This window comes from Siniperca chuatsi, linkage group LG4, assembly GCF_020085105.1.
Source record: "Siniperca chuatsi isolate FFG_IHB_CAS linkage group LG4, ASM2008510v1, whole genome shotgun sequence".
Lineage (NCBI taxonomy): Eukaryota > Metazoa > Chordata > Actinopteri > Centrarchiformes > Sinipercidae > Siniperca > Siniperca chuatsi.
In genome coordinates this window covers 4,238,548-4,251,825 of record NC_058045.1, presented here as the reverse complement: position 1 = coordinate 4,251,825, position 13,278 = coordinate 4,238,548, and the positions used below count along the sequence as shown (strand labels likewise).

Sequence of the window (13,278 nt, the reverse complement as noted above, 5' to 3'; positions counted from 1 at the left end):
TCTTCTTTCAGCTGGTTTGCCTTGATTGGCTCGTTAAATGTGTGTCAGGTTGGCGGCGTTGGGGGAGTTTTTGAATGAATCATCACAGAGATCAAAGCCTGATTCAGGAGCAGGATTTTACTTTTATTAACCGTGTTATTCCAGAGCTGTAGTATTCACCCAGCAGCCACAATCAATTATCTGATGCCCACTTCTCTCTCTATATCTTCCCCGTCCTCCCCCCTCCCCCCTCCCCCATCCCCTCTCCCCTCTCCCTTCTCCCTCCCATCTCTCTCCATCTCTGCTGGTTCTTATTTAGTCATTTATCATAACTCTAAAATGCTGATTGCATCAGCCTGAAATTTCACCCCTGCTTCTGTGAACTGTAGTGCTGAAATCTGAAAATATGTTCCTCTGCCTCTCTAATGTCTCACGCTAGGCACTTCTCCTGTTTTCTTTCTCATGTTTCTCCTCATATCCTCCTCTTTTGTCCTTCCCTATCCTCTCTGCTGCTTCTTTCCTTTCTTCTTTTACTCTTCCTCTTTAATTTCTATCTTTCTTATTGATTTCCTTTCCTATCATCCCCTTTTCCTAATCTCACTTCTCATTTGTTTTTGATCTTCTATCCTGTCCTCATTTCCTTTCTTCTCATCTTTTGTTTTTTTGTTGTTTCCTCTCCTCTTCTCTTCTCCTCCTCTCCTCTACTTGTCTTCCCTCTTCTCCTCCTCTCTTCTCCTTTGCTTCCCTCTTCGCCTCCTCTCCTCTCCTAGTTTCCTCTTCTCTTCTCCTCACCTCTACTTGTTTTTCTCCTTGTTTCCTCTCATCTCCTCTGTTCTCCTTCTCCTCTCTCCTCTCCATGTTTCCTCTCCTATTTCCACCTCATCTCCTCTCAACTCTCAATGTTTCCTCTCTTTGTTTCCTCTCATCTCCTCTGTTCTCCTCCTCTTCCTCTCGCCTCTCAGTGTCTCCTCTCCTCTCTCCTCTCCTCTCCTCTCCTCCTCTCCATGTTTCCTCTCCCTGTTTTCCTCTCCAGCTCCACTGGGGCCAATCAGACTCCTAATGAGAACCTGAAGGGGCCCCTAATGATATGTGTGTGTGTGTTAGCAGAAATGCCCACAGACTCCCACGAGTAGAGACTGTGTCTGTTTTCAGCTCTGCAGTGTGTTTGCCTTTATAGGAATTTGGCAGTTTAGTGGGTTGACGTGTCTGTGTGTGTGTGTGTGTGTGTGTGTGTGTGAGCCTCATGACCTCTGTTACAGAACTGTGATTGGTAGCTTTTCCCTCTACTCCTAACACATTTTTTCAGAGTTCAGTTCCCATCATAAAGTTTGCCTGTAGATTATCAGTATTTTTAAGACCCTGCAGATCAGGATGTAAAACTGAAAAGCTTCTCTTTTTTTGCTTTAACTTGTTGATAAGTAGTTCATTATTCTGTGGTGGCAAATGTATGTTGAACATATAGTTTACCAGTCAAGTCCAAAGGATGTCTGCGTCTTTCTGTTTTACTACTGTACATAGAGAATGAAAGGAGAACAACATACACTGGTACCCATCAGTGATCACCTGTCTGCATGCTGATATGTTGACCTGAAGGTGACGCTCTCCATTTTCTCTTCAGGCCTTTGGGAACGCTAAGACAGCTCACAACAACAACTCCAGCCGCTTCGGCAAGTTCATCCAGGTCAACTACCAGGAGAGCGGCACCGTCAGGGGGTGAGACGCACACACACACACAAAACACAAAACACACATATAGAAATCGGTGCAAGTGCATGATTCACACATCTACAAATACTGTTTGGTAGAGTGGTAACATTTAATCACTTACAAATGGTGATTTAACATTTACTTAATACTAATTATTATTTAATGATTTGGTAAAAAATAACAGCTGATTAATATCCTACCTAGGTCAAAAAAAATCAATAAATCAATAATTTATATGTTGTGTTCTTCAGTTAACATTATGATTAAGAAGCATTCACTGGACCCTGATTGTAAATGTATAACTGCTATTCATAGTACTTCCTTTGCTCATGAAGTGAGAAAGGAAACAGAATTAATCACCCATGAAGTTATTGTGAGACAGACTTTCAGTTTACAAATGTTTGAAAACGCATATAATTAGATAACTCTGCCTCCTAACTTTTATGTTCTCATCTCTGCAGTTTTCCTCTATTTCTTAATATCTTATATATATATATATATATATATATATATATATATATATATATATATATATATATATATATAATGTGTGTGTTGTTGACTTAATATCAGCTGATTTATTATCAGAGCTGCAACAGTTTTTTGTGCCTGTGTCTGTTTATTTTCAGAGCCTATGTGGAGAAATACCTGCTGGAGAAATCCCGTCTGGTGTACCAGGAGCACAATGAGAGGTGAGTGGAGACACAGGACGCAGATATAAGACTGACAGCAGGGTTTGTCGGTTTGTGGAATTATTTTTAGAGGAACCTTTTCAATGTTAACAGCATCTTGTTGCAGCAGGAAGCCATTTTGCAAACTAACGCAGGGCATGATTGTCTATTAATACTAATTACATATCAGAACTATTTTGGAGAATATGAAAATAAATTTCGATATTTCGGTTATGTGTCCAGTTTGGTGTAACAGCAACACTGTTTGTTCTCACGTCTTGTTTTTTTTCACACACTAGCAGACTGTTTGATTCACTCATCTCCTATGCAGCGTGCACATACTTTACACACCCATACATTAACACATACGTGGGAATTTACACCTGTACCCACATCCCTTAAATCATTTTTTCTTCTTTCAGACAACACATTCACACTCTCTTCTCGACTGGCTCTGTCCCCATATCGCTCATCTCTCCCAGATGACAGTAAAAAGAAAAATCACTACCAGCATGATGGCTTTGTGAAGGAAGGGAAAAAACAATGTAAATCTGTAATACTAACCCTGATTGGCCTGAGGTTTCTATTTCATCCCGATGACAGGCCCTGGCGGCCATATTGATAGGGTAGAAGCTAAAGGCAGGACCTCCCAGACGGCTCAGCCCTAAAGCAGAGAGGTGGGGGAGCAGGCAGGATGATGATAAACTGCAAACTATCTTAAATCTGAACGCCAGTCTCATGACAGGTTGCCTCTGTACGACCCCAGCGTAAGAAAAGAAATATTAGGAGGGAACTAGCTGAGCTTTCCAGTGATGCTTTCGGGCTTTATGACTCTGGAATTTGATGGGACGGCAGTCGGTGCAAGTGAGGGGCTGTTACTGTTTTCAGCAGCCTTAGTTCTGTCTGAAATTATTAGTAGTATGGTTTTAGCTATTAGTTTGATTTTCTTATAGTGTATTATTAGTTTATCTAACGTAGGATCATGTGATAGTGACAGTGATAGCAGTAGTAGCTGTAATAGGGCTGGGTAGCATACTGAAAATACCAATGCCATTAAGAGTCACCAGCCTAATTTTTTCGAGTGAGTGATTTGTCCAGTGAAAAATTCTAATTGAAAACCAAAAAATATTAAAGGAATAATTCGACATTTTGGGAAATTTGTGTATTCGCTTTCTTGCCAAGAGTTCGATGAGAAGATTGATACCACTCTCATATCTGTATGAAGTTAGCTTAGCATAAAGACTGGAAGCAGGGGGAAACGGCTAGCCTGGCTCTGTCCAAAGATAGGAAGTCTTGTTAACACTGTGAGGTTTCCAGGCAAACCCGCAGAGACTTTAGGAAGTTACTGTGCCTGGCCAAGAAATTGTCTGGCACATTAACTCCCTGCAACACCCCGACATGTAGTTTTTACTCTTCGGATTTTGGACTGAATAAACAAGCGAGATTTAACATGTAAATTAGTGAGCTTTACAGGTGTTGCTAGGCAGATTTTGTAACCTTTGGCCATCTTCCCGTTTAACTGTTGGCAAGAAAGTGAATAAGCATATTTATCAAAATGTCAAACTATTCCTTTAAAATAATTCTTTATTTAGCTCAACTGTTGATAAAGCTGTTGTCTCAGACGCACCTCTCACTGTCACATCTTATTATATTCTACTTGTGACTTGTTGCAAGCTGGAACAAGTCTTTTAAAAAGTTTTTGTGCCAGTTTATCAATGCAGGTGGAAGAGCAGCTATTGAAGATAAAGCTGAACTGTGGTTTGAAAAAGAAAACGTTGGTTTTCGGTTCAGCGTATCATCCTCTAGAATATCAAGCCATCGCAGACAGTGTGGTTGCAGTATTGTTCCTGTTTGAACTTTTCAAACCTGACAGCAAAAGCAGAGAAAGACTGAGCAGCTGACCATGAGCTCTGCTTGATGTCACTTCCAGCCAGGGTACCAGTTTGGTGTTCATCAACACAGTCAATGTTCACACTCAAAGCAAGTGATACTGTATTTTTATTGACATATATATTTTATTTTATTTTTTTGACAGGACCACAATTGAGCAAATGCACTTGCACTCTGTATTAATTAATTACCTTTAATTAAGTATCTTTGCACACTATGTACACATGACCCATCACACAGAACCTTTACTCCTGTAAACTTAGTTGTATATAATGTTTTTGAGTATTTGTATACTATTGTAAAAAAAAGTTTATTAGTATTTACAATTATTTGACTATTCTTTTTTTATATCTCTTCTTCAGCTATCTTATCTCACTTTTCTATTTTAATGATTTATTTATTTTTTCATTTTGGCATGGTGACACCAAAAAAATTCCTTATACACTTGGTGAATAAAGTCTGATTGTGATTCTTGGCAGATGTTGAACATGTAAAGCATCCCGCGGCAGAAACATGGTTATAAACTCAAGCCTTATAAAACACAAGCCTTGTGGGAGGTCAGCAAGAAGGATTGTTTTTCTCGACGGCGGTTTGGGTCCGTAATGGCTTTGCTCTGGGAAATAACAAGTGCCCCTTGCCCTGAAAAAAAATGGATTCATCAAGAAACCCAATGTGCACATGTCAATGTTAGTGTTTACTGTTAAGCTAGCCAGCCAGCTAGCTCACGTTTGGCGACTATTTTGGTAGCTCATTCAGTATTCATTACTAGAAAATGTTTATTAATAGTTATTTTTAGTGTTGATTCAATTTATTATTTACCTAAATGCTCGTAGTACACGGAGATACAGGGGAAAAAACGTCATATTTTAGCATCTTCAGGAGAGTTGTGATGACAGAAAACGTTTTGAGGTCATTTTTGCCCAGGCAAGAGCAGGTGTACAGTTATGAAAATAATAAAATTTGTCTTAGAGATATTATTTAGTAGCTTATTTACAATAAAGCTGTACTCCTATGTTTAATTACTAACTTTCCACATTATAGTATTGCCTCTGTAACTGCACACAAGTTTCAGTTAAAAACATCCTCCTACCCATCCACACATTACAGATGGGGAGTCTTCTAATATTCTCCCTGGGCTTTTTAACTTTCCACCACTATATCAGGCACTAAGTGTCCCTGTGCAGAGCTGTAATAGAATTGCATCTGCGTTGGCCGAAGCCCCAGCCTTTGTCACAGAGGCACAACTCCTTGCCTTGCCTCCAGCCCACACACCACACTGCGGCTTTGTTTGACTTGAAATGTGAGCCTCCCAGGAAGAAGGTGTGACTTATTTGTAACATGTTGCAGGTTTGGGTTGTGGAATAGACTGCAGATAGAGTTTTTCACTGTACTGTACTCCAAAGCTTTGAATGGGGTCTCTCCCCTCAGGCGTCGTTTCAGCGGAGCAAGGAGATGTGAAAGCTGCTGTCCTCAGCTCACCTCTGAGGGAATTTAAAATGATTCAAGAAATCAATACAGAAAAAGTGTTTTTGTGCTGTAGAGTTATACCTTCTAACTTATTATGTGTGTGTGTGTGTGTGTGTGTTTGTAGGAACTACCATGTGTTCTACTACCTTTTGGCCGGAGCCAGTGAAGAGGAGAGGAAGTCCTTCCACCTGCTCAAACCTGAGGAATACCACTACCTCAACCAGGTCCGCATACACACTCATATTCAGTGCATATATAAATAGCAAAATAAATATTTCTAGAAAAATTCCATATTCCATATATCCATATTGATATATTTATGGCGTTCTGTTGTGTTACCTGTCAGTTTATTAATATCATGGATTGTGTAAAGTTTCTCTTTGTGTATCTACATGCCCTTTCAGTTCTAATATATACAGCGTTTTGTTTTTTTTAACCATAAAAGAGATTTAAAAAATCTTGTGTCCTTGCCAAAATAGGTAGCAATAAAAATGAGTTACAGACAAACAACAAATGACAGATACCACAAAATCAGAATTAAACAGAAATGCAATTATACAAAAAGAAACTACTGTGATAATTGCCTGTCTTGACATTAATTATCCGGTGTCAATTGTCAGCACTTACCAAAGACGACAAACCAACATAAATTATTGAATCAAAAGCCATTTCACGTTAGCAAGTTGTAGGGCAAAATGATGATACTGTGACAATGCGAGTAACAAGGTGATCCAGCTATACAAAGAATTTAAAAGATCTGATTTGTAATATGAAGGAAAGAACTGGCCTCATGCACGAAGCAAGATTCACCAAACTCTCCTAACTGCACAAACTTGTCGTAAATCGCTCATTTCAGCCTGATTAATACCACCTGTTCATGTTCAAGAATCGACTCCCCTGAAATGGCTATATGAGGCTGCCTGTTCTGTTTCATTTGTGGGCAGCTTTCACTCACAAAAATGTTACCAAAAATGTTAAAAAAGAGAAGACTTTCACATTGCGAAGTCCTGCTGTCGGAAATCAACAGATAAAAAGATTAAAAGTTCAGCAGAGTCAGTAGTCTTATTAGAGGAGCTGAAATAATGAGAAAATATTAAAAATACAGCTGTCAATGACGTGTCATCTGAGGAACGCTGTACTGTGCCAGAAATAAAGAGGGAATGGTTTGACATAAAGTGAGATGATTAAAAAAAGTGTCTTTCTAAAGCAAAGTGGTCCATGACTAAAATAAGAGACGGTCTGGGGGGATGTGAGAATATTACAGCCCACAGTAGGTGATGTTACGCTGTTGTTAGAATATAAATTTTGCATTGAGTCTGTTTTATTTATATGTTTTATTTTAGTAAATTTCGGTCTTATATGTAATCTCCATTGTATTCCAGATTTTTAAAAAACAATTTATTCACATTATGACATTAAGATCTTTTAAGTCAAACAAGTGTTTTTCTCCTTGTGAAGAAAGGCAGACTACCTGTACATGTACTCGTATGACAGGTCTAAACCACTCGTACATTTTGTGTGTACCTAAGAGAAAATTCTAAATACGATAAAATTGGCGAATGCCACAAATTCACCCACATGTGCAGCATAAAAACGAATCTGTTTGTGCAAGTGGTTCTTGCATGAGGCCCAATTCGATGTTTCAGTGTTTACTGTGCTGCAAAGAATTCATAGTAAATTTAAAGTGGTAACAACCATTTTCTCTCTTTACAAAATGGGGAACAGTCATTCCAAATGCAAGAGAAGTATGTTATTACTGAAAAATAAAGCTAAGGTGTCATGTAAAGAGATTTATGGAGATGATGATAGAAAATGTCGGCATCTCCCTTCCCTCCTTTTCTCTCTGTTGGATCTTATTTTCTCATTGATCATAACTGGATCACTTCTCAACACTCTGAAGTGTTGATTGCATCAGCCCAAAAATTTCATCCCTGCATCCATGTGTGTCTAATATGTGTGTGTGTGTGTGTGTGTGACTTTGTGTGTTTACATGCTTGTGTACATGCCAAAAGCCCCCATATGTGTGCATCTTTTGCAGTACATCTGTGTGCGTTGGCAGCAGTGTGAGGATTCATAGTCCCTCTTCCTGTGGCAATACACTGGGGAGGCAACAAAAAAAACTCCTTTGTTCATCTCTTTTGGCTTCCCCAAAAAAGTAACAGTTTTTTTCCCTCCTCCCTTAATCCCCACAACAACAACCCCCACCACCACCACCACCACCACCACCCCCCATCCCATCCTCTGCTGCCGGCTGCCTGTTACTATGCAGCTCTGTTTCCATGGCAACAGCAAACTTAATCTGGCGCTGACTTGCTTTCGTGCAGAGGGTGCCAACGGTGTGCGCTCAGACTAACGTGTGTGTGTACACAAACACACGCGTTTGTCTGAGCGCGCACACACGCACTTCTTACAACCACATGGTGTCACAAAGAAGCAAAATGATTATCCATTTTCATCTCTTCTCTCTCAGAGATGGATTTTGTAGTTTCTAAGTACATTTTATCAAGTGCTGTACTTAAAGCTCGATATTTTTATTATAATAATGTAAATGACAATGTGAAAGGGGTCGTTCGTTGTGATGAACCTACAGAGAATTATAAACTGAATCTGCAGCTCTCCTCGGCTTTACGGAGCTTTATAGTGAGTTTCACAATGTCAATGCTGCAAAAAGCTCTGATGAGTCCACTGTACACTACCTGCTCAGCACCAAACAGCAGACAGACACGGTTAGCGACTAGCTGGTGAACGTTGTGGAGCGTTTAGCAGCCAAAGAGCCAGATATTTCCCTCAGGAGTTGGTAGAGACCAAAAACAGAGCTAAAAGGAGAGTGAATATTGGACTTACATTCCCCAGGTGGCCACAAACACGACTCCAAATGAACGCTAATATTAGTATGTGTAGTGTAAGTCCGTAATGTTTTCACCCGCTGATTGAGATTGTGCGGTTTCTGAAATTTAAACCAGTTGTATCCACATCTTTGATTACGTCACATCATGGATTCAATTATTGCAGCTCTGGAGATGTGTGTGTGTGTGTGTGTGTGTGTGTGTGTGTGTATGTGTGTGTGTGAGGATTAGTAATTTTTTCCTTTCGTATTAACAGCATGTGTCATCTTTCTCAGTCGCTTTTAAGTGTGCGTATTATTGTGTGTAATTCATGCCTCCTTAACTCGCTCTGCCTTGCTTCCAGATGACAAAGAAATCACACAAACTCCACTGGGACAATTACTTTGAGAGCGATCTGGTCAGTATCATGTGGATGACAAGTTGTTTGTGTACGTCTGTGCTCATGGGTGTGTCGTGGTGCTCTGGATTTTTGGTGCCAGTCTTGGTCTTGTTCTCTCTCCGCTGTCCCCACACGCCTGCTTTCACTAAAATGGACTAAAGATGGAGGCGACCTGAACTGACCTCAGCTGCTCTATAAAAAACTGCCTCTAAAATGCTTAAAGGGATACCTTTAATGTAATGACTTTACTGTATTTGATTGCTTTTATCTCAAGATATTTGTGTACTTTTGATGGTGTTACACTTTCAGTATCTCATTTAAAGTGAAAAATATGACACTGAAAAAGGATTAATAGCGAAATTAACTTAATTTGTTACTGAAAGTTGCTTGTTATAAAAAAGATTTCGGAGAGAAGGTTTTCTGTCTCTTAAAAAGAAGAAATTGCGCTCATACCTCATTTCTTTTTGAAACCAAGGAACATATATATGCTAAAACGCAAAGCTCAAACATAAAGGAATCCCTTTAATCTAATCTTTGGCTTTGGATGTTTTGCTGTCGGGAGATGGGTGATGACATCAAACCTGAAAACTGCCATCTTTAAAGGGAAGGTTCAGGATTTCACGTTCACTACTATATTTAAATGTATTGTCTGACACACACACTGCAGGACTATGCACTGTAGACAAAGTCGTAGTCATTGAGTATAAATACTCGTGCATTTTGAACAGTGAAATTACAGTAGCAACATCCAATAGCATGCTGTTAAATTCAAGAGTAGAGAAGGAAGGAAAAACATGAAATAAGATCTGAACCTTATATATAAGTTTGTTTTTTAGGTTAAGATAGTTCAAAATTACTGCAGTACTCGTCCAGACACTAACAGTTTAAGGATTTTTTTTTGCATTTTTAGTTAGTCAGTGGGGGATCAATACAAATGTTTTTTGGCCTATGTCAATATAGATATTTGAAAAGAATAAAATTATAACAGTTTTTAAAAACTTAAATACATAATATAAAAAAACATTAATTGCAAGAAATTTGGTTATTAAAAGTTAGAATCCTTAAGATTTCAGTCCTGGTTGATTTGTTGACATCCAATGTCACGGCTTCACAATAAAAGCAACCCCGTGTTTTGCCAGTTGAGTGCTTTTAATGTGAAATAGCAGCAGTAGGAAATGTTGGGTTTGCATTAGCAGTAACATATGTACTGTGGCATGTAATTTTACAGATGAACAATAACTTTTCTTATCAAAAGACGATAAAGATCAGATGGCAGCAAATCTTGAACAGTAAACTTCCCTGAAATGTAAGCCGGTATCAGCCAAAATCCTCAGCACTGCCAATAAATCGACCAGCATCTAAATGATCAAAATGACGCACAAGTCATTATTTCTGCAGTAACACTGAGAATACAGAAGGCAATAACCTTACATGCTGTGCCTTCTATGAGAAGGTTTCAGTAGTGATCAATAGTATAAACTTCACATCCTGAAACTTCCCTCTAAGTGTGTGGTCCATTTTGTGTGTGTTTCACCGGTGTTTGAGCTTGCCACTGTCTTGCCAGCCTCCACCTGAAGTGAGTAATGTTTGGTCAGTGGGATTTGTTGTGTGTGGCTAAGGGATTCAGTATCTCCTAATAGGAGATTATGTTACTTTGACTTTGCCGGCGAGCAAACACTTGACATGAGAGTTGGTTAGTATAAAAAACGACTCGTCTGTTGGTCTTACAGTATTTCCCTCTTGACTTTGGCTCTTTGTCTCCCACTTTTTTAAATTGTTCTTTTATCCAGGAAAGGGTTTCTGAGGACACTCAGAGTCTTTTTAGCACTTATTGTAGGTCCTGCTTCACATTCATCCAGTTAAAGTACTATGACTCCACCAAATGAATCTTTTGAATATTAAATACTCCCCTCCTGTATGCTTGAAAAGGGCTTGTCATTTCCCAGTAGTTACAATGTAATCCAATGGTGACCCATAGTCATAGCAAAAACTGTAGAAATGTATCCTGTCTATGGAAATTTCTCAAATCACTGAAGAACAATCGCCACCCCATTGCTCCAATGGAAGTTGCATATTTTGTCATTTATTGGCACAGTGAAGATTGTTTTGAACATACTGAACATGTAGATCAACGCTGGAGGACTGGATTATGCTGCAGGAGTGATTTCAGAAGTTCCTATGGAGGTTTTAATAAATATTTTATTCATGTTTTTTGCCGTGACTCCGGGTTGCCATTTGAAATTATTGTAACTTTTGTGAATCCAAGCTGACACCTGCCATGCTCTGAGAAGGAGTAAGCTACAAACATTTCAGAGCCAGCCTACATATTTTCAGTTGGCTGTTCTTTTCAAAGAATACTTCAACATTTTTATAAATATGCTCATTTGCTTTCTTTCCAAGAGTTGAGATGAGAAAATTCACATCGATGCTTTAAACATGGAGCTAGAGTAAGGACGTGTTTAGCCTAGCTTAGCATAAAGACTGCCAGCAGGGCGAAACGGCTAGTCTGGTGAAAAACTCAAAAACTACACCTACTAACAACTCGAAAGCTGCCTTATTCATACACTATATGTAACAAAGACCATTTCTGGTTTTGGTTGGAGTTACATGCTAACCTGTGATCACCGACCATATTTTGCAACACGCAATAGCCAATGCTGCACAGTAGTCCTGGGCGGATAGATAAACTGTTTGTCAAGAAATAGAGCTTAAAATAAAATCAAAATAAATAGTTTTTACTTATTTCATGTATGGGTTAAACAACACAAGATATGTTGTGTAAATAAGTCAGCTTTAGAGGTGTATTAGGTGTATTATTTCTACTTTAGACCGCTAGCTGCTTTCCCCAGTCTTTATGCTAAGCTAGGCTAACTATGACTTGATTCCTCTATACTTTTTTATTTTCCATCGCCTTTTATTAGATTAAATTTGAGACTATCATTCATATGTTGCACTACACTGTGATTCTTCTTTTCGCGTTAAATCTGTTTAATTAATTCATTAATTGTTGTTGAAAGGTGTTACAGTATACAAATAAATTTGCCTTGCCTTAACAAAAGACATGAGATTGTTATCGATCTTCTCATCTCACTCTCGCAAAGGAAGCAAAAAAGCGTGTTTGCCAAAATGTTGAACTTTTGCTTTAATTTCACTGACTCTCTCTCTGTACTCCTTTTTCCCTCGGCTCACTCTCTCATATTTTGTCCTTATACAACCGTCTCACTGCTTGCTGACACACTGTCTCAAGGGTCAGTCAATGACCTCATCAGTCTGTGACCCCACCATCTAAGGAGATGATGTCACCGTCTTCACAAACCCTCACACACACACACACACACACACACACACACACACACACACACAGAGAGAGAGAGGCAGCCCTTGACAGCTGTCTGAGCATCTGACCAACCCTTTGGGCCTGTTTAACCTTTGACCTCCACCACTGGTCAATGTGCGCAGGTCACGCTGCAGTAAACACCCAGCACTTTCAACAGTGACGAGTGATTACAGATTCCAGATGCAACGTCTGGGGCCAAAAATAGAAAATAAACAAATGTGATTTTTTTTTTTTTTAATTCAAGTATTTTTCCTAAAGATCCCAAAGACCAAACATTTTCTGGATGTTTGCATTTGATGTGTGCAGTCCAGTGTTTGGTTCTGGGTCTCTGTGGCTGTGGGTTTGCATTTTGTGCCTGTTTGGGTGTCTATGGTTTTTGGCCGTGTGGAATGTCTAGTGACGGGGTGGCATGCTGTTTTTGGCACAAAACGGCCGGGTGCCTTGACAACATAAATCATGATTAAGTCATGGTAAGTAACAGGAAAGCCTCGACTGGATGCATCAAACTTTTAACTGGATCTGTGAGTGATCTGTTAAAAAGCTCCATGTGCATCGTGAGCTGGGCTCCTGAGTTGACTCATTTTAGTGTAAGCCTGCACCAGCAGTGTTGCAACTGGCATAAAATTACAATTTCAAGTTCTGAAGTGAGTCTTTGTTTAAAACAAGTAAGAAGAACAGATTGTTTCTTAATCATCCCTTTGCTGCACTCAAGAATCCCTTGTTCTTTTTTTTTTTGTAAGCACCAATAGCTATGGTTTTGGTTTTTGACCACGCAACTGGCCAACATTGATCTCTTTATTTTCTCAACTTCCTTCAACGTATCACATTGTGCTGCTTGGCGCTGAGGTCTAACATACCCGGCAATTTGAAAACTGGCTTTTCCCGGGTCTTGCCATCGCTCGAGAAGCCTCAAAACCCCTTTTATTGCAATTGGAGAAGCTCACTGGAGAAATACGCCGATTGTTGGCTCTGCAGTTCCTGACTAGTTCTAAGCCAAAGGAA

General features: G+C 39.3%; 1 protein-coding gene across 15 annotated transcripts in view; it reads left to right on the top strand.

Annotated features, from left to right (window-relative positions):
- LOC122874628 (unconventional myosin-IXAa-like) overlaps positions 1–13,278 on the top strand; it is a 148,058-nt gene that overhangs the window by 68,602 nt on the left and 66,178 nt on the right. For 13 of the 15 annotated variants that reach the window (XM_044192737.1, XM_044192746.1, XM_044192733.1 and 10 more), the window contains exons 4-7: positions 1,598–1,692; positions 2,316–2,378; positions 5,839–5,938; positions 8,904–8,957. In XM_044192737.1, coding sequence (XP_044048672.1) covers positions 1,598–1,692; positions 2,316–2,378; positions 5,839–5,938; positions 8,904–8,957 — 312 coding nt within the window. The remainder of the gene's footprint in view (positions 1–1,597; positions 1,693–2,315; positions 2,379–5,838; positions 5,939–8,903; positions 8,958–13,278) is intronic. The other 2 variants (XM_044192738.1, XM_044192740.1) reach the window with 1 other exon arrangement.